The sequence below is a fragment of the Bubalus kerabau genome, chromosome 1 (genome assembly GCF_029407905.1).
Source record: "Bubalus kerabau isolate K-KA32 ecotype Philippines breed swamp buffalo chromosome 1, PCC_UOA_SB_1v2, whole genome shotgun sequence".
Lineage (NCBI taxonomy): Eukaryota > Metazoa > Chordata > Mammalia > Artiodactyla > Bovidae > Bubalus > Bubalus kerabau.
The window spans coordinates 73,983,758-74,007,931 of record NC_073624.1 but is presented as its reverse complement, the minus strand read 5'-3'; the positions used below and the strand labels follow the sequence as shown (position 1 = coordinate 74,007,931).

The following is a 24,174-nucleotide window of genomic DNA, read 5'->3' as shown; positions in this document are numbered from 1 at the left end:
GGAGAAAAGATAGTGGTACAGGAAAAAGTTAAGCCAACATTAATAATCTACCAGATAAAGTTCACAAACGGATAATCTGCATGACACTAATAGCTATGTGGCTTTAGTGAATATTCTGGTGGCTCAGTGGTAAAGAATCTGCCTGCAATGAAGGAGACACTCTGCATCGGAAAGATAGCCTGGAGAAGGAAATGGCACCCCACTCCAGTATTCTTGCCTGGAAAATCCCATGGACAGAGGAGCCTATTGGGCTATAGTTCACGGAGTCTCAAAAGAGTCAGACATGATTTAGGGGCCAAACAATACACACTAGATGCTACCTTTAAATTACGTAAAATATGACACACAGAAATCAATAGTGAGTGTGATTTAGTTCTTAATGTTTCAGTGGAAAGTTGATCTTTTACTTCCAGGAATAATGGAAAGAATATGGTCTTTAAAATCCAAGAGGCCTGCAATCAGATCATGACTCCACTACCGAATTGCTGTATGTATAACCATAAGAGGACATTAAGAGAAAATAAGTCATGTAGGCAGATGCATATACTTTGTTCACATCTTCAGATTCTGAACCCTATTCAGTGTCAGTCTCTTGACCACTCAATATGAGGTATAAGTTATAAACCCAGCTCTTCCATCTAAGAGGCAGAATAGTATAGTGAAAAAAGCAGATACTTTGATTCTATTCACAGTTCCATCACTTACTAGCTGGATGACCTACTTATTAAACCCCTCGGAGCGCCGAAGAATTAATGCTTTTCAACTGTGGTGTGGGAGAAGACTCTTGAGAGTCCCTTGGACTGCAAGGAGATCCAACCAGTCCATTCTGAAGGAGATCAGCCCTGGGATTTCTTTGGAAGGAATGATGCTAAAGCTGAAACTCCAGTACTTTGGCCACCTCATGTGAAGAGTTGACTCACTGGAAAAGACTCTGATGCTGGGAGGGATTGGGGGCAGGAGGAGAAGGGGACAACAGAGGATGAGATGGCTGGATGGCATCACTGACTCGATGGACGTGAGTCTGAGTGAACTCCAGGAGTTGGTGATGGACAGGGAGGCCTGGCGTGCTGCGATTCATGGGGTCGCAAAGAGTCAGACACGACTGAGCAACTGAACTGAACTGAGCTTTATTTTCTTTATAAAGGTGAGTCTGAAACCACCTACCTTGTTGCATCACTGTGAAATCAAAGGTAGCATACAGAAAGTACCAAGACAAATTATATTTGAAATACTATAACCATTATCAAAGGTATTAATTCATTCCATTTTTTAGGATATTTATTTTTCCACAAAGACACAATCTTCTTAACAGTGATTAACAGTCCAAGTTAGTCCATAAAAATTTATTCAGCCCATAATTCGGCATATTTACAATCTTCTTTCCTATTATATTCTTCACAAATCTTAAAACATTTTGTGTTTAAAATTAAACAGGTCTTAAAAGTGACCTAGGAAATGAACCACCATTCATTTTATCATTCTATTGCTATGCTATCATACAAAGCTCCTATCATTTAACTTTGCATCTATGTCTTTTCATGAAAATATAGTGCCACGTATTTCCTAAATGTTCCACCAGAGGGACCTCTTAACTTTTCACAAATCAAAACTAGATTTCAACCTCAAAAATGAGGAATAAAAAGCCCAAGAAAAACAATGTAGGAGTAAGAAAAAAATGTTATTTAAATTAATTGACACATTTATTTAAATTTTCTTTGAAGAAGAAAGTGGGAGAAATAAAAAAAATGGAATATAAAGACTCAAAGTGAACAAAGTTTTTACTGAGGCTTATTCACTCATTTTGGACTTCCCTGGTGGCTCGGTGGTAAAGAATCTACCTGCCAGTGCAGGAGACCTAGGTTCAATCCCTGGGTCGGAAAGATCCCCTGGAGAAGGAAATGACAACCCACTCCAGCATTCTTGACTGGGAAATCCCATGGACAGAGAACCCTGGTGGGCTACAATCCATGGGATCACAAAAGAGTTGGAGGTGACTTAGCAACTAAACAATTCATTCCTTTTACTCCATCAAACGTTTACTTAAAATGCACCAGACGCTGGGGGAAAATTAGCTTACAGGATAGGAGTTCTACACATTCTCTAGCTCATTTATTCCTGAATGCAAAAACTTAATTGTGTTGCAGGTGAAACCATGGTACAAGCACATAAAAGGTACAATAGCTCTCTCTCCAGAAGCAGAAAGCCTACAATATACATATGGTTGTCACTGTTTGATACCAGAATTGTAGTGGGATTCTTCCATATTTATGTGAGAACTTGGGTAAAATAAAATAGGTTGTGCTAAAATTATCATTACAAATTAGAAAGTAATTTGGCAACATATTTCAAAAGTATTAACAAAAGTTCTTTGAACAAATGATTTCCTTTCTAGAACTAAGGAAATAAGGAAATAATCACAAAATCAAATACTATAATGCAAAATTAGCATGCTTTCATAATACTGAAATCCCACAACCCAGGAGAATAAAAACATGTAAAGAAATATTATTCAGTAATAAAGAGGAACAGCTTTTAAAAGCCCGAACAATGACATGGGAAAATGCTAACAACTTAAAGGAAAAAATATCAGTATTTATAACATTTATACTGATACTAATTTCAGGGGGGAAATGTAAGACTAGAGAAACATGGACCAAAATGAGTGGCTAACTTTAGGTGGTGAATCTGAAATGCAGTTTTCCTTTTATTTTCTATATGAGTTAAATCATAAGCATGGGGTAATGTTATATAGAAAAGAAAAAAAAGAAGAAGAAGCCTATTAAAAACAGCACCTACGCTTTTATCTAGACCATAAAACTTTATTTTTTTGGAAAAATTCCTGTTTAAGGTTTTTCTTTTAGTAGCAGTCCAAACTGCATCTTTGGTACAAGTCATATCAGATTTCACAGCAACTGAAAACCTGAAAATGAAACTCCAAAAAGAATATACACACACCCCCCTAAATGTATAACAAAAATGATATTATCTGTAGAAAGTAACTTCATTTAACTAATTAAGATATTAATCCAAAATCTTTTGTAAAAAGACACATTATATGTTCTACTAAATTTCTTTTTTAAAAAGGCAAAACCTAATCTGAAACATAAAACAGTTCCAGAGAAAAGATATGAAGATCTTTTAAGACTGGAATTCACTATCATCATTTTTTTAAAAAACCTCAATACAGACAGTTCTCTACTCAACTCATGAAGGGGTGCTTCTAGTAACTTCTTTGCTGCCAGATTTTAATAGAAGTAATTCTTTTGTACCCACTGCTGCTTGGCTTAGATTTCAATTGTCCCAACTCTGGTTCTGTGTCCCTTCTTTTTTACCTTATCCAGTCAAATGGCTGGGGAGGGGAAAAAGATGCAGTTAATCACCTTTCCACACCAACCTCTGACTCCTCCAGCTCCAACTTAACTACCGATGAAGCCTTATCCTGTCCCCAAGCCCTATCCAATCCATTTAGTCCTTCCTTCGAACACAAATCAGTAGAGTTAAAGAATCTCAGGGTTCTTGTGAAAAGTAACTTAATCCTATCCCAGGAATTTATGACCGAGGATAGCACATATCTGATATCTGTGCCATTACCACTCTGAGACAGTCAAGTGAAGTGAAAGTTGCTCAGCCATGTCAGACTCTTTGCCACCCCATGGACTATACAGTCCATGGAATTCTCCAGGCCAGAATACTGGAGTAGGTAGCCTTTCCCTTCTCCAGGGGATCTTCCCAACCCAGGGATTGAACCCAGGTCTCCCACACTGCAGGAAGATTCTTTACCAGCTGAGCGACAAGGGAAGCGCAAGCCACAAGGCGAGCCAAGAGAGAGTCAACTGGAGGGAAAAAAAGGGGAAAGCAAGAGGGACTCATTGGTTGGGATCAGTTTTTCCTACTGCTAAAAGTAAAAACTTTCACTTGCTTTGGATCCCCATATGTTCTGCCCTTTTCCTGGACTATTTGACTCTATGTTCCCTTTAGCCTACTCAATCCAATCCTATCTTTGTCTTTACCTGAATAATTCATCTAGCAATTCTTCTACTCTTTAAGACAGAGCCTTGTAATTATAAATCCTCCTTATTTAGACCTTTTTGGAACCTGATCCTTCAGCTATCCAAACTATTAGCTACTACACTCTCCACAGGTTCACCTGTCATTAATGTTGTCATCTAGGCCACAACTGAAAATGAAGGTGAGAATGAGGTTGACAGACAAAATCTGCAGCATGTTAAAGAAAACTCTCTCCAGAATGACACTGGTTTAGTTAGGAAACACACAAAAAAAGAAATAAATTTTAATGGAAGTTAGTATAACCATCAGGAACTGAACTAGGTACTTTCTACCTTCACTTAAGTTCTCCCAACAACTCTGATAGTCATTAATAACAATGGTCCCACTTTCACACTGAGACACAGGTACAGAGAAGTAAAGGGACTTTACCAAGACACAAAGCTTCTACACGCCAGTGCTACAATTTGAATCAACATCTACTCCTCATCGTATTATATTGTCTTAACATCTTTTGTGTATCTACATGTAAGTTATGAATAAAGTTAAAAACTGAGACCATATTTCTCTTTTTTGACAAGCATATCATGGGAGATTGCCACCAAAATCTTGCTGAAAGCTTTAGAACAATACAATATTCTAAATTTAAAAACAAAAAAGAGGGGGTGATGTCAGCAAAACAGCTGAATAGGAAGGCCCTGATCCTCCTTCCCTGCTAGAGTCACAAACTTCAACAATATACAGATTAATTCCCTTTGTATGATAAGAAACCCAGAAATGAGTTAAGAGGTTCTTGCATCCCAAACAAGTACAAAACCAGCTGCATGAAAGTAGGAAAATTTGTAACGCTCACTCACTGGAACCCCTGCCTCTGGCACAGCATAATGTGATGGGGAGAAAATTCCCAATTCCTGGCTTCTCCTTGAGCAGGGAAAGAGAAGACTGGAGTATTTATCTAAATGTTCAGACTTTTGGGGGGCCACCAGAGGGATGGGCGGAGAAGGCAATGGCACCCCACTCCGGTACTCTTGCCTGGAAAATCCCATGGACGGATTTTCCATGAGCCTGGAAGGCTGCAGTCCATGGGGTCGCTGAGGGTCACTGAGCGACTTCACTGTCAGTTTTCACTTCCATGCATTGGAGAAGGAAATGGCAACCCACTCCAGTGTTCTTGCCTGGAGAATCCCAGTGACGGGGGAGCCTGGTGGGCTGCCACCTATGGGGTTGCACAGAGTTGGACACGACTGAAGTGACTTAGCAGTAGGAGACAGATGGGGATCTGTCGTGCTTGAATCTAAGCACTAATAGGTCAAAGGGCACCAGGCTGGGGACCACCAAGAACAAAGGCCATGAACTAGCACACACTCACTTGCCACTGACCCTGCCTGCAGCTCAGTGCAAAGTAAGTGTTAGAAAACCCCCAACTCCTCATTGCTCCCTGAGGAGGGAAAGAGCTGGAACGTGTGTCCAATGTTTCAGTTTCTCAAGGAGCTACCCAAAGGACTGGTTTCTGTATTACCTGTTTCAAAATACCGAGATCTGACACGGGCTAGATGCCTGGGGGTTGCTGAAGATAAAAAGGAGCGGGACAGCTTGCTGTTGCTCCAGAGGACCCGCAGTACAGCAGACAGGCACTGGAGGGAGCAAGAGACTACAAGCTCCTATAAAAAGATTTTGTCCCAATTTCACAGAATTTTATATTAGTGCCCATTATTTGTTTTCATACTTCATTCAAGATCCCACACTGTATTTAGCTGCACTGAGCAGCTTCAGCTGCATGCAACAAATTTTGATAATTCTCTTTTCACTTTTATTCTGTCATGCATGTTTTCTAATTTTCCTTGATGTGGGGCTTCCCTGTGGCTCAGATGGTAAAGAATCCGTCTGCAAGGCAGGAGACCTGTGCTTGATCCCTGGGTCGGGAAGATCCCCTGGAGAAGGAAATGGCTACTACCCATTCTAGTATTCTTGACTGGAGAATCTCATGGACAGAGAAGCCTAGTGGGCTATACTCCATGGGGGTTGCAAAGAGTCGGACACAACTCTTCTCTTGTTATGGCTTTTAAATGATACTCTTTTAAATGATACATCCATCATTTAAAACTGGACATTACCAAATACATGGGATTTTTAAAGTATCTTTGGTATTAATTTCTTATTCTGATATTAACTTCTCATTTAAATGCCCTCTTCTCTGCAATCGCCCTCTGCGCTTTTTCAGTCTTCTAACTTTATCGAGACTTTCAATGGCTAAGTCAAAGATTTCTCTTGGTATATGTCACATTGCACTTGAAAATACATGCTGCTGCTGCTGCTACATGGGTTATTTTTAAATATCTTTCGATAGATTTCTAACATAATTCCATGGTGATAAGAGAACAGACTCTGTATTTCAATACCTTCAGACCATGAAATTTTTATACTTTGTTTTACGTTCCTGGATATGTTCCAGTGTCTCCTGATTTATAATCTATGGGAACCTGAATAGAATTTGTATCCCACTTTTGTGTGAAAATTATATAAATCTTAATTATGTTGAATTGGTTCATAGTGCTTTCCAGATCTACTATACCCTTCTACTTTTCTGTCTACTCATTCTATTATTAACTTTTGAGAGTTTGATACTGAAACTCCAACTGAAAATGTATGTACTTAAAAATTAATTGCAATATATAGTGAAACTATTAAAAAAAAAAAAGAAACCTGTAAAACCTCTCTAGTTGGAAATATATACCCACAAGTCCACAATAAAGATTTGAGGAGACCCCAGCATATCTGAGATCACCGGTAAAGGTCTTCCTCTGCATGAAGGCAGTTCTTAAAGACTGAGCGATGTGGCTGTGTTTTCAAATGGAATATCCCAAAACAAAGTAGCAAGACACACAAAAAGAAACAAGGAAACACGGCCCAACTAAAACAACAAAATAAATCTCCAGAAACTGACCCTAAAGAAACTGAGGTATATGAATTATCCAATAAAAATTTCATAGTAAACTGGCATAAAGATGCTCACTGAGCTCAGAAAACAACATATAAGTAAAATGAGAATATCAAGAGAGAGAAAATACTAAAAAGAACCAACAGGAACTCTGGAGCTGAAGAATACAATAACTGAACTGAAAAATTCACAGCATGTGTTCAACAGCAGTCTTAAATCCATCAGAACAAAGAATCAAGGAACTAAAAGATAAGTCATTTAAAATTACCCAGTCAGAGGAAGAAAAAAGAATGAAGAAGAGTGAAGAAAGCTTAAGGGACTTTTGGAACATCATCAGTTAGACCAATACACACATTATGAAGTCCCAGAAGGAGAGGAGTGAAAGGAGCAGAAAGTTTATTTCAAGAAATAATAACCAAAACTTTTCAATTTGGGGAAAGAAATGGACATTCAGATGTAAGAAACCCAATAGCTTCTTATGGGATACAGCAAAAGCAGTTCTAACAGAGAATTTCACTATGGTAAATGCCTACATTAAAAAAGAAAGATCTCAAATAATCCATTTCTACACCTCAGAGAACTAGAAAAAGAATAAATTAAGCCCAAAGTTAGCAGAAGGAAACAATAGGAATTAGAGCAGAAACAAAATAGAAAATAGGACAAAAAAACAACAAAACAAAGATGTGGTTTTTTAAAAGATAAGCGAAATTGACAAACCCTTAGTTAATAAAAAGAGAAAGAAGACTCAAACAAAATCAGAAATGAAAGAGGAAGGGGTCTTACTGCTGGCTCAGTAGTAAAGAATTCCTCTGCCAATGCAGGAGACACACACGGGTTCAATCTCTGAACCAGGAAGATCCCGTATCTGCAAAGCAACTAAGCCAGTGCACCACAACTACTGTGCCCTTGTGCTGCAACTACCGAAGCCCACTCTGCAATGAGAAGCCTCTGCAATGAGAAGCCCGTGTACACCAAAACTAGAAAGCAGACCCTGCTCGTTGCAACTAGAGAAAAGCACGCAGAGCAATGAAGCCCCAGCAAAGCCAAAAAAAAAAAAAAAATTTTTTTTTTAAGAGAAATGAAAGAGATTTTTAAGATTGATGTCAGAGAAATACAAAGGATTTAAGAGCCTACTATGCACAATTATTTGTCAACAAACTAGATAACAGAAAAAAATGGATAAATTCCTAGAAACATTTAACCTATCAAGACTAAATAACGAAGAAAAAATCTGAACGGACCTATAACTAGTACAGAAACTGAATCAGTAACCAAAAGCCTCCCAACAAAGAAAAGTTTGGGATTCAATGGCGTCTCTGGAGAATTCTGCCAAATATTTTTTTAAAAATTAACATTTAGCCTTCTCAAAGTCCTCCAAAAACTTAAAAGGGAAGGAACACTTTCACACTCATTATATGAGGCCACCATTACTCTGACATCAAAAATGCTTCAAGAACGGAAATACAGACCAATATCCCTGATGAATATAGACACAAATCCTCAACAAACTATTAGCAAAGTGAATTTAATAGCATATTAAAAGGCTCAAAAGTGGGATTTATTCCAAGAATGAAAGGACAAACACACAAAAGCCAATCAATGTAATACATCACATTAACAGAAGGAAAAATCATATGATAATTTCAATAAATACAGGAAGAGCATTTGACAAAATTCAACACCTTAAGTGATTAAAAACACATGATAGACTAGGAAGAGAAGCAAATTACCTCAAAACAATAAAGGCCATATATGAAAAGCTGATGACTAATATATTTTTAATCATGAAAAACTGAGGTTTTTCCTTGGAGACCAGGAATAAGGCAAAGATGTCCACTGTTGTCATTTCTATTCAATACAGTAGAGCAGTTAGGTGAGAAAAGAAAATAAATGGCATACAAATTTGAAGTGAAGAAGTAAAATTTTATCTGTTTGCAGGTAACATGATTGTATACATAGAAGGCTCTACAGACTCCACCAAAAAAAACCCCCCAAAACGTTAGAACTTAAGTAAATTCAGCAAAGGGGTGGGACTGAAGGAAAAAAAAAAAAAATACAAAAAGAAGTTGCATTTCTACACATAAAAATGAACAACCAGAAAATTTTAAAATTTCATCTACAAAAAGCATCAAAAAGAATAAAATACTTAGGAATAAACATTATCTAGAAGGTAACAGACTTACACACTGAAAACTACAAAGCACTGCTAAAAGAAACTTCAAGACATAAATAAATGAAAAGGCATCCTGGGTTCGTGAACTGGAAGACTTAATTAAAATGTCCATACTACCCAAAGCAATCTACAGATTCAATGCAATTCCCATCAAAATTTCAGTAGCAGGTTTTTTTTTTTTCCAGAAATAGATCAATACTATAATTCATATGGACCTACAAAGAATCCCAAATAGCCAAAATAATATTAAGCAAGAAGAACAAAAGTGGAGGCCCCATATTTCTGATTTCAAAGCATATCATAAAGTTACAGTAATCAAACAGCATGGTGCTGGCACCAAGACAGACATATAGACCAATGGAATAAAATGGAGACACACTCAGATTGATGGTCAACTGATTTCAACAAGTGTGCTAAGAACACACAATAGGAAAAGGATAGTTTCTTCAAAAAACAGTACTGAGAAAACTGGATTTCCACATGTAAATGAATGAAACTGAAACCTTATCATACACTACACGAAAATCAACTCAAAATGGAGTGAAGACTTAAACATAAGACATGAAACTATAAAACTTTTAGAAGAAAATTTAGGGAAATACTTCATGACATTGGTCTTAGTAATGATTTTTAAATTATGATTTGACAACGATTTTCTAGATATGACACCAAAAGCACAGGTAACCAAAGCAAAAAGAGACAAGTGGGACTACATCAAACTAAAATGCTTCTGCACAGCAAAGGAAACAATCAACAGGGTATAAACACAATTTGTGGAATGGGGGAAAACATTTACAAACCATCTGATAAGGGTTAATATCCAAAAATAAATAAGGAACTTCAACAGGTATATGAAAAGATGCTTGACATCACTAATCAGGGAAATGCAAATCAAAACCACTATGAGATATCACTTTACACCTGTTAGGATGGCCATTATTAAAAAAACAAACCAAAACCAAAAGAAAACAGAAGTATTCAAGGATATGGAGAAAAGGGAATCCTTGTAAACTATGGGCTTCCAAGGTGGCACTAGTGGCAAAGAATCCACCTGTCAATGCAGAAGATGTAAGAGATGCAGGTTCAATCCCTGGGTTGGGAAGATCCCCTGGAGGAGGACATGGCACCCCACTCCAGTATTCTTGCCAAGAGAATCCCATGGACAGAGGAGCCTGGCAGGCTACAGTCCATGGGGTTGTAAAGAGTCAGACACGACAGTGTCTGAGCAAACACGCACATTGTAAACAGTTGGTGGGAATGTAAAATGGTGCAGCCACTAGGAAAATCAGTATGGAAGTTAATAAAAAAATTAAAAATAGAACTATTACATGTTCCAGCAATCTCACTTTTGGGTATTTATCAGAAGAATTGAAAACACTATCTAAGAGATATTTGCACGCCTATGTTCACTGCAGTATTATTCACAATAGTCAAAAAGTGGAAACAGCTAAATGCCTACCAAATCAATGGATACAGAAAATGTGAGGTATATACAGTAGAATATTATTCAACTTTAAAAAAAAAAAAAAAGGAAATTTTGCCATCTATTACAGCATGAATGAACCTTGAGGGCATTGTGTTAAACGACATTAGCCAGTTACAGAAAGACAAATACTGCATGATTCCATTTATATGAGGTATCTACCATAGTCAAGCTCATAGAAGCAGAAAGTAGTATGGTGGTGGCTAGGGACTAGGAGAAGGAAAAGGGGAGTTGCTGTGCAACGGGTACACAGATTCAGTAATGCAAGATGAAAAAGCCTGAGAGATCTGCTGCACAATGACATATACATAGTCAACAATACCATGCACTTTATGGTAGATTTCATATTATGTGTTTTTTACCACAATTACAATGAAGTTTGTATGACATGACCTGTTCTCAATGAATGGATGCCAACTTTTAGGGATTAGTATTTCCATCTGCAAGTACTCACATCTTTACAGAACTGGACTAACATCAAGCTCCCTAGTATGATTTTCAATATCCACTCTCCCCTCTTTAGCAATCAGAGTGACACGTCTCCATTTTAACCTTCTAGTACTTTTCCTTTCATTTAAGATTTCCTAAACATTATTCACAGTCATATAGAAAAATGTATCTGCAAGTTCTCTTAGAACCATGAAATGAAATTATCGCAGGGCAGAAGGACTGAAATAAATGACAATGGTTAGATGTTTACTTGCTTTCTTATGTACTACTTACCCATCTCAATTTCTTTCTCATCAATGGTGTTTGTACCCTTTCCAAACTACTGTGCATTCTCTCATAATAGAGTACTTTAAAACAGCTGAGTAATTCTGCTTTCTCTATCTGGTCACATTACACCGAACAGCAGGCCCAAACTTTTAACAGTAAAAGTAATCAAATGCATCAGCTAGTAAATATAAATTGTAATAATTTATATTAACTTTAGGAATAGAGCTATTAAAATTCTAATTCACTGCTTACTTTCAAATATGCAGCTGCCTCTTGGACAGAAAGTGTTCTCTGACTAGAACTGCCACATTCATGATCTCCTGAAAAAATTAGCATATTAATTTTGAATCAGTACTATGTTAAACAAAAGAAAACAAATATAATTAATCAAAACAGTTTTATAAAATACACAATTATAAACTGTATTATCATCGGTAAAGAAAGAAGACAAACACTCTTATATTGTCTAGAAAAAACTTAAAATAGGCAATGTAAACAAGTATTTTTACATAAACCACAACCTTAAATGCATTTCAATCTACATAGAAATATACCTTCCTTTTATATTCCTAATGAAATTGTTAGCCAGGGGTAAGAACCAAGTGGTGCTCACTGATGCTTATTCATAGGTCTTGGTGCAAAGAAAGCCCTTTATGGATATATTTTTCAAGGGGGAAAATTCATTGTGCTAACTTGTACATCTATTACTAAAGCTAATAATTCAAGACTCAAGTAAATCTGAATTAAAATGTCCATTTTGGAGTATTACTAAGCCTACTTTTAGCAAGGCGTGTGTAAAACTTAAAAAAATATTATAACACAGATCAACAGGGAAATTAGAAGCTTCTAGCTATAATCAGCTGTACTACATACAAAAGTTTGGAAAACTACATTTTCCTTTTCTCATACCTATTTATAAGAGAATCCAAAGCTTTATTCACCCCACCAGGCACTCTATGGTTATGAGATATCAATTATCCTTACAGTGAACTTCAATTTTGTTTCTCCTACTATTTCTTTCAAGTACTTAAAAAAAACTTTTTTAACACAAAAGTATAATAGTTAAAGTAAAATTTTTGGCAAATTTTTTTTATCATAAAAGCAACCATATTCCAACTTTATAAATTTTGTTCCAGATTTTAATGGCCATAGTTGTAAAACAAGAATACCTATTAGATGAACCAAAAAAAGTCTTCAAACTTTATAATCTATCCTCAGAGATCCGATTCTACAGATCTATAGCAGGGGCTGGCAAACCCAAAGACCAACTGTGGCCTACCACCAGTTTTTATAAATGAAGTTTTATTGGAACACAGCCACATTCATTCATTTATGTATTATCTATGGCTGCTTTCATGCTCTAACAGCAGAACTGAGTAGCTGTGACAGAGACAGTCTAGCCCACAAAGCCTAAAAATTTACTATCTGGCCCCTTCACAGATAAAAAGTTTGCAGACCCCTGCTCTACAGGAAGGAATCCGTATCTTTAAAAGCACTCCAGATTATGTTGATCTAATACACTTCATAAAAAACTGCTGTAGAGACAACTGTAGAAGCTTGTATTATAGGAGCAATATCAGGAATTCCATGTAGATTAAATACTCTATTTCTGGGTGCTACAGCTACCAAATTAATGTCATTAGTTTGCAGCATATGTATGTTAACAGTCCATCAGTCAATGCAAAAAACGCTTTTAATGATATATACAGAATTATTAGCCAAAAACACTGACCAGAATTAAAGAACTAACTTCCTCCTCCCAAAAAAAAAACCTTGGTGAGAGGCTGGGGAACTATCCAGATTCTAAATGCCTCTACTGGACCAGAGAAGTTCCACATTTACCTACTAGGCTTCTACAAATGATCTGGTTTCTACAAAAGGACTCACTACATACAAAAGTTTGTAAAATTACATTTTGCTTTCCTTGTAACTGTTTATAGGAAGAGAATCCAAAGTCTCTTCTTTCAGATTATATTTAAAGTAAGTGAAACAACTTAAAAGATAATAAACGACAAGGTGGCTACTTGATGCTAAACTTGATGCCAATTCACTTCTCTTGTTCTAATTGCAGATATGCTGCATACCTGAGAATTTTCAGATTTACTTAGAGCAGAATATGAGGAAAATGCAATGTGTCAGGAGAAAGAAATTCTGTAATCTACTTACTTTATCCAAAGAAACGACACCTATACCTTCACCAAAAGAAAATCTGTACTTTTATATTAGATCTATGATTTTAGTTAATTTGTTGTTTACTCAATTCAATTGATATACAAGCTTTCAGAATTCTGTTACTATCAGTGCAATAAAAAAGTGATAACTTATATAATACAGTATGTATCTATATTTCATTGTATACATATGTCAGGCAGGATAAAGGCCTTGATTAAACATATCTATACTAATAAAAACCCATTCCCTACAGGGAGTAAAAACTTCTAAAGAGAAAATATCCACATGTATGTAACATAACAACACTAAACTTAGGAAAAACCATTTCTATTGATATCACATGCTACATATACAAATTAATCTTCAAAACATTTTTACATACTATGAATGTTGAAACAATTACCTGCAAGCTGTGCCAATCGATCATGAAGCTTGTATAAAGTGTTCATCAGAAGATTTTTCTCACTTTCCTAAATTTAAAAGAAAAACATTATAAAATATCTGATCCTAAGGGAAAATGCACCAAATAATAATCTTTGTTTGAAAAGAAAAATAGTAAATAAATTTAAAAATCATAGAAGCTACATATTATAAAAGACAAATTCATATTTAACCAATGGCTACCATATTTTAAAGAAACCTTAACCTAAGAATCTAAACTATCTAAATATTCTCCTTTCTTGAGGATGATTGGGATATTGTACTAACCTTAGTGACAGAAAAGTTCTCCTACATAACAACCGCCCCCATCAAAGCAATGCTCCCAATTCCCCTCTATACAATGCATACTTACGCATATTGACTGTTTTCTTCATGTTTTGTTTTAACCTGACAACCACATAATGTCAACCAACCTGACATTTTTGATTAACCCTCAAACCACTCCGAGGCTCCCAAAGTGGCCATGCATACATTTATGAACCATTAAAGTGAAAGAAACATTTAATAAGCATCTACAATCCTGAATATTCACTGGAAGGACTGATGCTGAAGCTGAATCTCCAATACTTTGGCCACCTAACATGAAGAGCCAACTCACTGAAAAAGACCCTGATGCTGGGAAAGATTGGAGGCAGGAACAGAGGGGGACAGAGGACAAGATGGTTGGATGGATCACCAACTCAATGGATGTGAGTTTCAGCAAGCTCCAGGAGATGGTGAAGGACAGGGAAGCCTGGCGTGCTGCAGTACTATGGGGCAGCAAAGAGCTGGACACAACCGAGTGACTGAACAACAACTGGGAGTTAAGAACTGTTCTCAGAAAAGCGAGAAATCCACACCAACAAGATGATTCCTGTTCTTAAGGGCAGAAAACATACTAAACGTTATAGTTGCAAACAAAGTACAATGTAAATACAGAAGATAGAGGGCTGGAAAGATCCATTTATGGAAGAGGGAATATCTGAACTGAGCTTCACAGAAAGAATAGAATTGACCAGCATTCTAAGCAGAAGACACAGCATAGGCCTGAAAGCGTAAATGCTTTGGTTATATTTCTTACATAACCAGTAGCCAACTTTGACTCAGCAAACTCCTGGAAAAGTAGTTTGGAATCAATAGCCAGAGAACCCTAGATACCAAGACAAAGAGTTTGACTTCATCCTGAACATTTAGGAGAAGAAAAGTTAAACAGAAATGTGTGTCAGGAATATTATTCTGACCATATGAAAGGAAACCAGAGTGGAGACTCCTGCAACACCTAAGGACCCTCTCAAGAAGGCTAAAGCACTGAGACCTCAATTTAAGAGTAATCACAATTAACAGAGATGGACATAAACAATGGAGGAGGGTAGGTTAGAAGAGGGGGTAAGAACAGCTTATCAAACTATTTGAAATAAATGCATGATTCATGAGAGGTTATGTCTTTATGATTTCCTTTCTCCCGAAGTTTCTGATGAAATAGGATTATTGGATAAATGTGACCAAGAACAAATTCATACAGGATATAAAAAGCTAGGAAAGTCAAGTTCATATGCCCAATGACATGCAATCACATCCATTTATTTTCATGCTGTATGTTCAAGGACAGAAGAGACAAGTTTGCACACTATGCATGGCATACTTTTGTCAATGAAGCTTTAATGAGTGACAGGAGGAAGAAGAAAATTCATCAGAGGTGCCGCAATCCTACTAGCACAGTCCCTGGTTTTATGTGAGACGGTTGATAGAGACAAAGATAGGTGACAATCCTTCAGCATTACTTGCTTTCCAAGTAGCAAGAAGCAAACTACTCGCTTTTCCCGTTTGCTTTTTCACCTCCTCAACTCTATCTCAATCAGATTCTGAATCAAGTCAGTCCTTATCAAATAAGATTAAAAATCCAAACTGTAAAAATTAGACGTCAAAAAGTAACTGCAGGGACTGAAATACAGGATTCTGAAAGCTACGCATCTGTGATAGATTAAACCACAAAATGACTTTTAATAAATATGTTCAATATAATAAGATGAGGTTTCCCACTGATTGCGTAGATTACAGACTTGATATATAAAACCAAGGTAAATCTGACTAAGCTTTGGTACTAAAATAGCTGAGCATTTTCAGTCTCTTTCCTTTCTTATCTGGGAAGGAGAGTGATTTCCTTTTTGTTTTACATGTCTTGATCATGCCCCTCTCCACACCCCTTTCAAAATCAAAACTAAAGCCAAATATTTGACACTGTCCTCTGTGATTATATCTTTAATGAACATCAGAGGCCTGGGAATAAACATCATCTTTTCATTCACATCTGTTAACGCTGGACTAGACAAGTAGAAAAAATAACAAAACTTAATCATACGTAACTGGATCTCATACTGGATAACATATATGCTATTACAGTCTCTTACAAAGAATTTAAACACCCCAAAATCTCGACTATAATTTTTTCAAGAATTATTTTTCCAGTGGCAACTCATTCAAAATGACCATCTATATTACTACAAGGGTGTCAAGTGCCATCCAAATGATCAACTAAATTATGATCTAAATAGTTTTATGGAATATTTTATTAAATTAACTTTGAAGAGCAGAAAGGCTTTGGTTCAATAATCTTTAGCACCATTATGCTAAACTATAGGTAAACCTGAAAGGTCTGTATATTAAATTCCAAAGTTACTTTCTTATAGAAACTTATATTGGCTTATAGTTTCATTATAAACTTCCTCCATTCTGCTTTTCAAACTCTCTTCTAATTCTTGGCTTGAAATGTGTCTACTGATCACCCTGAAAACAAATTAAAGATCTACAAACAAATCCATATTTAAAGTAAGCTTTCAAAAGTAACCTTTCATTAGCAAAAATAATTTTTTAATTTGAAATACTAATAGCTACCTTCTAATTGTGTATTTTGGTAAGCTCCAGATTTTCTTTTAGTCATATAAATCATTCTCTGAAGCAAATCTCATTCTCTGAATCATTCTGATTTGTAGGAGGAAAAGTCAAACTATAGGGTGATGCCACCAAATTTTCTCATATAGTGTCACCTTTAAATATTCCCGTCTCTATTTCAGCCAACTGTCTCAAGGATATTTTCTGTATTTGTATCAAGTCCTTAATTAAATGATAATAATGGATTTTAATTACTTAGCACAGTGCCTTGCACAGAATGAACACTTAAGTGACTAGCCATTATCTTCATTATAATTATTACTATTATTCAGAGGTTAGGAACTTCAGGTTCCTCCAAGTGGAAAATTATACAGAAGAAAATAAAGTCTTGCATTTTCAATGTTCAGTGAGTATATACTGCAAATTTAAACTACGATGCCATAGCAATGATAATATCATAACTGATCAAGTCAACTTTAAAAAAAAATAAGTATCGTCACAATAAAATACTACTGAAAATAATCAATACTAACAATCTAAAGTTACAATCTATGGATCTGACTTCACATTATCACATATCCTTTAGCACAACAATGTTTTCCATACAGGTCTATCTATATTACTCTCAGTTCCTATAATAATAAAACAAACAAAAAAAATAACAACTAATTGTGTATTATAATATAAACTTAAATATCACAACCTTTGTATTGCCTATAATGATGAGGGGCAAGTGAAAAATATTTCCATGTAACACTTAGGTTAAAATTAATATTATAAATCCTTTAAAAAGAAAAGGAATCGTAAATAGGTTGCATAAGACTCTAAATCCTTTGCTTCCTGACAGTTGAAAAGGCCTGCCAATGAGCAAATAATCCAAAGAGAACAAAAGAGCAAAATCTGCTCGAGTATCCAACAACTAAGAAAACACACACACACTTTAAAGGCTAAGACCAGATCCCCAGATGACATGCCACTGCCATTTCACTTTGCGATTGGCTTTTATCTTTAAATGATAAACAGTTCTGCTCTTTGGAGAAAATCTGTGTCAGATTTAATTATATTATAGAAAGGGAATACTCAAAAATAAGAAAATTTATTGCCTCAGCATAAAAGAACCTTTAAAATTCCTATTGTCAGTTCATATTCATCCTAATACTTTTATCATAAAAAACATGACATAAAGTATCAGTATTAAGATTTACTTACTTGCATTTTTCCAAATGTTTCATCAAAGGGGTTTTTTACTATCAAGGAAAGAAAAAGAGAGAACTGTTAGTATCATTTAAGAATAAGAATCCCCCTAACCAAGCCCTGAGAAATGCTAAAATGTACTCTGTTAAAACTGAATGTAAACATGCAAACAAAATACAAACAAATTGATGATAACAAAGGTTAGAGAACTAATTTTTCAGACTTACTATATTTACCATTCTCACTATGATTTTGTAGTTTGCTCTATAATAATTAAGAGTAGGTGCTCTGGTCTCAGACTTGGTTCCAGCCCTAGCTCCATTGCTTGCTAGCAACGTGACCTTGAACTACTATCTACTTAGCCACTTTAAGCTGTAGTTTCCTCTTCTATAAGGGAAGGATGTAATGACACCTACTTTATACAGTTGTTAGGATTAAATGAGATAAATCATATAAAATGCTTGATACAGTGTCAAACACTTAACATGTTACCTATGATCATTACTATTAGTGACTTTATTTCGGCTCCTTAACTTGGTTTCTCTTCAAAATATAAAAGTCAGTTACTACTAGAGGAAATATGCAAGATGCTTTAAAACTGAGTAATTCATTTAGAATTCTTACTTCCAATGATTAAAAGACAAACCTGCCTAGTCCTTGCTAACATCTGGAAAAGTGTCAAGAAACATACACACACATCAAAATAGCTAAGAATTAGGTCTCAATATTAAACAACTTTTTTCTAATAAATATTATAAAGAAAGGATTTACCATTTTCCATTTAACCTCCCTATATCCATCCTTCCCCAAAAGATTCAAACAAGTTTATGGCTGAATATTATATAGCACTTTTCTAGTTATTATTTAGAATCTCCTCCTTACCCTCTACTTTAAAATTATATGCAAAAATATTCAAAGCTTTCAGATACCTGGATCTCTGTAAGTTAGGACACAACTAAGACTAACTGAGCCTACAAAGCTGTTCACACTGACCAGGTTTCCTTTCTGAGGTGCTTTTCTATTTTTATTTGAGAAAACAGGAAGTCCCATAGGAACCAGGAACTACTCGATTCTAAGAAAGTTCATGTGTGAGACCAGTTTAAATAAAAAAATACAATTTAAAAAAGGGGGAGAAACATATTCTGCTATCATCTTAAAAGGATTTGATAATGAATTTTCAGACAGCATTTTTCTATAAAGCAATAAGGTTTTCATGCCAAGAAAAATTTTTTAAAAACAAAAAATCAAAAGTACTCAATAGGAAAATAGGAAGGAGAATAAAACTTAAAGATTAAATAAAATGTTAAGAATCAGAACATGCTTGGACTGAAAAGATCCTTTTTAATACACTAATTTTTATTAATGTAAAATTTAAATAATTTAAAATAAAGCCATATTTAGTTCAATATACTACCAAAAATGCTCTGTCAATCTACTTAAATTGGTCAAATGATTCTAAAAAAACAAGTATTTTCTTTGCTGTCTATATGGGGTCGCAAAGAATCAGACACGACTGAGCGACTGAACTGAACTGAAAAGAAATTCTAAAAAACATTAAAACATGCAATTCTAAAATATTTAAAGACTTTAATATTTATGAAGAAAAGCCATGAGAGGACCACTTTCTGACTGTTTATGCATTTGTTTTTGTCAAGATTACTAAATGGAAAATAGCTCTTCAAGTATCTCTATGAAAATATTACTGTAGATTGTGGACATTCTCCCACTAGATTGCTCTGCTGTGACTTTCTCACAAGGGATCATGTGTATTCAGGTTTGTATGCTCAGAGTCAAGCATAGTATTGAGCAAACAGTTAGTGCTTGAAAAGTGCTGTTTGAGCTGTCTAGGCTAAATCTGCCCTTCTTTATTCAATGCTGTGTGTTAACATAGAAGCAGAAGCGTTAAATTTTGCAGGAAGCTGGAAAAGGGTACGTCTGAGCAACTGGGAAGGGAGATGTATAGAATGACAATGAGAAAGCCAAAGAGCAGAACAGTAATTCTGTTGAAAAACACTGCTCTGCCAGTTGTTTCTTTCTAGGTTTCGGCCTCTTATCTAGCACACTTGGCTAGCTCAAGTATAACATATCTAAAAGGCCAACAATATATACACACCCACTGCTAAAAAAAAGCAAAATGTTCCCTGACTTCCGTGAAAACTGTCACATACTAAGTCAACAGACAGACCTACTAAATTAACAAACAAAAGTAAACACAGTCTTGAGGTTAAGATTCGAAAGGAAACTCCATTTAAAAACAGCAGTTTTAACAAAGCAAAAGCATTTCTATGCATCTAAGTTTTATTCCCCCAAATCATTTCAGTATTTCTGAAACTACATCAGTACTTTTTCTCTCACCCACATTACCTATGATCATAGAAGGATAAAAAACATCCTGTTATCCCTAGTGAAAACATTCCTCCCTCCCCTGCTAATTAGGCCACTGTAGAGAAGAAACCATATTCCAAAAGCAATTCACAGCAAAAAAACACAAAAAAACAAAAAAACACAACTGTCACCTCACTTTCTAGCCTCTTTTCTAAGGATGGAAACTGAGAGTAAATTGTAGTTATTGCTTTGTTGGTGTTGTTTACTCACTTAGTCATGTCCGACTCTTTATGACTCTGGACTGTAAGCCCTTCAGGTTCCTCTGTCCATGGGATTTTCCAAGCAAGAATACTAGAGTGAGTTGCTATTTCCTTCTCTAGGGGATCTTCCTGATCCAGGGATCGAACCTGCATCACCTGCATTGTCAGGTGGATTCTTTACCACTCAGCCACTAGGGAAGCCCTCTTATCGCTTACCCTAAAGCAATGACAATAACAAGTTGGTATTTCAAACACTGTCCTCCTATATTCCCTACATCCCAAACAGCGTCTCATTTCTGCTTTTTCTCAAATTCTCCTGTTGCGGCCATTTTTCCTTCATTTTTCTTGTTCAGATTATTTCAAACCTCAAATACATCAAACTTTTCTTTATAAATGTCCTTAAAATTTTGACTTCTCTTCTTCTGACTGTCCTAGCAAAAATCAAAGTCCTAAAAATATGTCTTTAATTATACTAAAGACTCTTCAAAATCGTTCAATCATTTCCCATCACATTTTGCTTCAAGGAACTAATTCAAATCTTGTGATACTTTCCTACTTACTTATAAGACATACTGTTGACTCCCCTTCTCTAAACCTCTTTCTCTCACATAAATTTCAAAAATGTTACTAGTTTTACTGACCCTTTCTAAACAAGTGTAAACCTTTTCCATTTTCTTAGGGTGAGATCAAATTTGTCAATCATTATGAATTCTCAGATAAAAAAGGGGAAAAAATGAAGTATATTACAAATGTAGGGTTTTTTTTAGACATAATGCTATTACACATTTTTTAGACAGTATAGTTTAAGTGTAACTCTTATAGGCACTGGGAAACAAAAATTTCCTGTGACTCCCCTTATTGCAATATTCACTTTATTACAGTAAGTCTGGAACCTAACCCACAGTATCTCTGAGGCATGTCTCTATTTGCAAAGTACATGTTTAATGTTAACCAAATGAACTGATGCTTTCCTCAGGAAGGCCTTGTTTTGGTCATTCAATGGTACTAAAGTAAAGAAAAGTCTACGGTGACCAAAGTTCTTTTACAACTCAGAAAGAAAGAAAAAGTTTATTCATTTAATAAGTATTTCCTGTCTAGTTTGCGCTAGGCACTGGTAGTGTGGCAGTGAATAAAAAAAAAAATGTATCTGCCCTCAAGGAGTCTATATTTTAGAAGGATTAGAAGAGACAATGAGCAAATGCACTTTTTACAATACATGTCAAATGGTTCTAAGTGCTTTGGAAATAAAACAGTAGGAATGGCACTTGACATGTGAGGGAACTTCTATACTGTTTTCCCTAATGCCTGCACCAATTTTTACATTCCCACCAACAGGGTACAAGAGTTCCCTTTTCTCCTCTTTCCTCAGATTGCACTGGAGTAGAAACCCGAGAGAGCTGAGGGAACAAGCCACATGGATACCTGAAGGAAGAGTTTTACAGACAGAAAGAAGTCCGCAGGCTGTGAAGTGGTAGCATGTCAGTCATATTACTCCTGGAAATAGAGCTGTGTGGATGAGAGAGCAAATAGCAAAAAATGAAGTCAAAGATTATTTAAGGGAATTAATAGGTAAGATAATACAGGATTTTGAAGATTTTTTATCTATTAATCTGAGCAAGAAATCTCCAAGAATAGGAAGCATGCTACCTGGCTTATGCTTTAAAAGAAAGACACATGTAATAAGTGACAGGTCACTCTCTTGAAATAATACATTCAGGGTACTTTCCTCCTGCTTCCTCTACATCAGCACAGACAGTTTCAGTCAGCCCCAGCATTTTTGTGTTCTAAATAGTTGAAACTACTATTACCAGCCATATAAAAATATTCTGCCAGAAAGAACTGAACAGACATTTTTCTAAAGATGACATACAAATGGCCAAGAGGTATATGAAAAGGTGTTCGACATCACTAACCATTAGGGAATTGGAAATCAAAACCACAGTGAGATATCACCTCACACCTGTTAAAATGGCTATCCTTAAATAGATGAGGTAAATTTGGTGAGAATGGGGAGAAAAGGGAAGATTTATACACTGTTGGTAGGAATGTAAATTGGTACAGTCACTGTGGAAAACAGTATAGAAGTTCCTCAAAAAATTAAAAACAGAGCTACCATATGATCCAGCAAATCTATGAGGTATACATCCAAAAGAAATGAAAACATGATCTCAAGGAGAGATCTGCACCCCTATATTCATCACAGCATTATTTGTAATAGCCAAGATATGGGAACAACCTGTCATTGGGTGAATGGATAAAGATGATGCAGTACATATGTACAAATGGAGTATTATGAGAAAGAAGGAAATTCTGCCATTTGCAATAATATAGATGGACCTTAAGGGCATTGTGCTAAGTGAAATAATTCAGACGGAGAAAGACAAATACAATATGATATAACTTATCTGTGGAATCTAAAAAAGCCAAACTCAGAGAACCAGAGAGTAGAGTGGTGCTTACCAGGGGATGGGCAGTGGGGGTAATGGGGGAAATACGGATCAAAGGGTAAACTTCTAGTTGCAAGACTGGCAAATTCTGGGAATTTAATGTTCAGCACAGTGATTATAGCTAACAATATTGTTAAAAAAACTTGCAGGCTGCCAAGAGCAATAGATATTAAATGTTCTCACCACAAAAAAGAAATGATACAATTCTGTGACAGGTCGGACGTGGTGGCTAATGCTAAGGTGGTAATAATTTTGCAATATATAAATTTACCAAATTGACATACCTGCATACCTTAAACTTACACAAAGTTGTATGTCAATTATATCTGAGTAAAGGTGGAAAAAAATTTCTGCCAGAAAGGCTCTGCACTTTTTATCCTTCTGATCCTCTCAATGTTTTTCCTGCTCCTTCATTCTGTCTTTAAGGTCCAGTTTGCAGCTCTCCTACAGTCATGAAGGATGCCTAACAACTGCAGTTTATCGGGACTTTCCTCTTCTCAGAACCTCTACGTATTTACTCTCAATATCCCTACTATCTTATATTATAATTTAACTATCAGTTTTTTGTTTCCTCCACCAACAAGACTGCAAAATCTCAACCTGCCTTGCAGATATTGTGTACTAATAAATGCCGAAAGAACAGAAGCCTGAAGGCATAGTGCAGCCTCCTACAACAGTTTCCCTAATGCTAGAGAAGTACTACAATCCTGCTCTCCACAAGATTCTCCTTCGAATAAAAAGGAAGTAATATTTCTTAAATTCTTAATATGTTCCAGGAATATTGATGCCACGCTTTTAGGAAGTAGCTTATTTCTCCTTATACCACTATTTTACAGCAGGTATTACCCCTATTTTATGGACAGAGAAACTGATGCATGATTAGGTTAAATTGCTTCCTTCAGGTAAATGCTGTTTAAAGAGCTAGGATTCAAACCTAAGCCTGACTCCAAAGCCTACTTTCTTTTCAGAAAATAAAAGGCAACTACAGAAAAGAAAATATTTGTTCTAGTCAGTTTACGGAAAACATTCTTCTCTAGAACTTTCAGATTTGGAATCATTAAACTTTAATCTCCTTACGTAATGCATGAAAATTGCCTAAAATGGGGATAAGAAGGAAAAGACACTGCTTTAGAGAAAATACACTGATGTCT

At 35.7% G+C, this 24,174-nt stretch overlaps 1 protein-coding gene across 1 annotated transcript in view; it reads right to left on the bottom strand.

Annotated features, from left to right (window-relative positions):
* Window positions 1-24,174, bottom strand: part of LEMD3 (LEM domain containing 3) — a 72,900-nt gene that overhangs the window by 19,038 nt on the left and 29,688 nt on the right. Inside the window, exons 2-4 of the mRNA XM_055579740.1 lie at window positions 18,007-18,044; window positions 13,892-13,958; window positions 11,569-11,636 (exon numbers count right to left, since the gene is read on the bottom strand). Of these exons, the coding sequence (XP_055435715.1) occupies window positions 11,569-11,636; window positions 13,892-13,958; window positions 18,007-18,044 (173 nt within the window). The remainder of the gene's footprint in view (window positions 1-11,568; window positions 11,637-13,891; window positions 13,959-18,006; window positions 18,045-24,174) is intronic.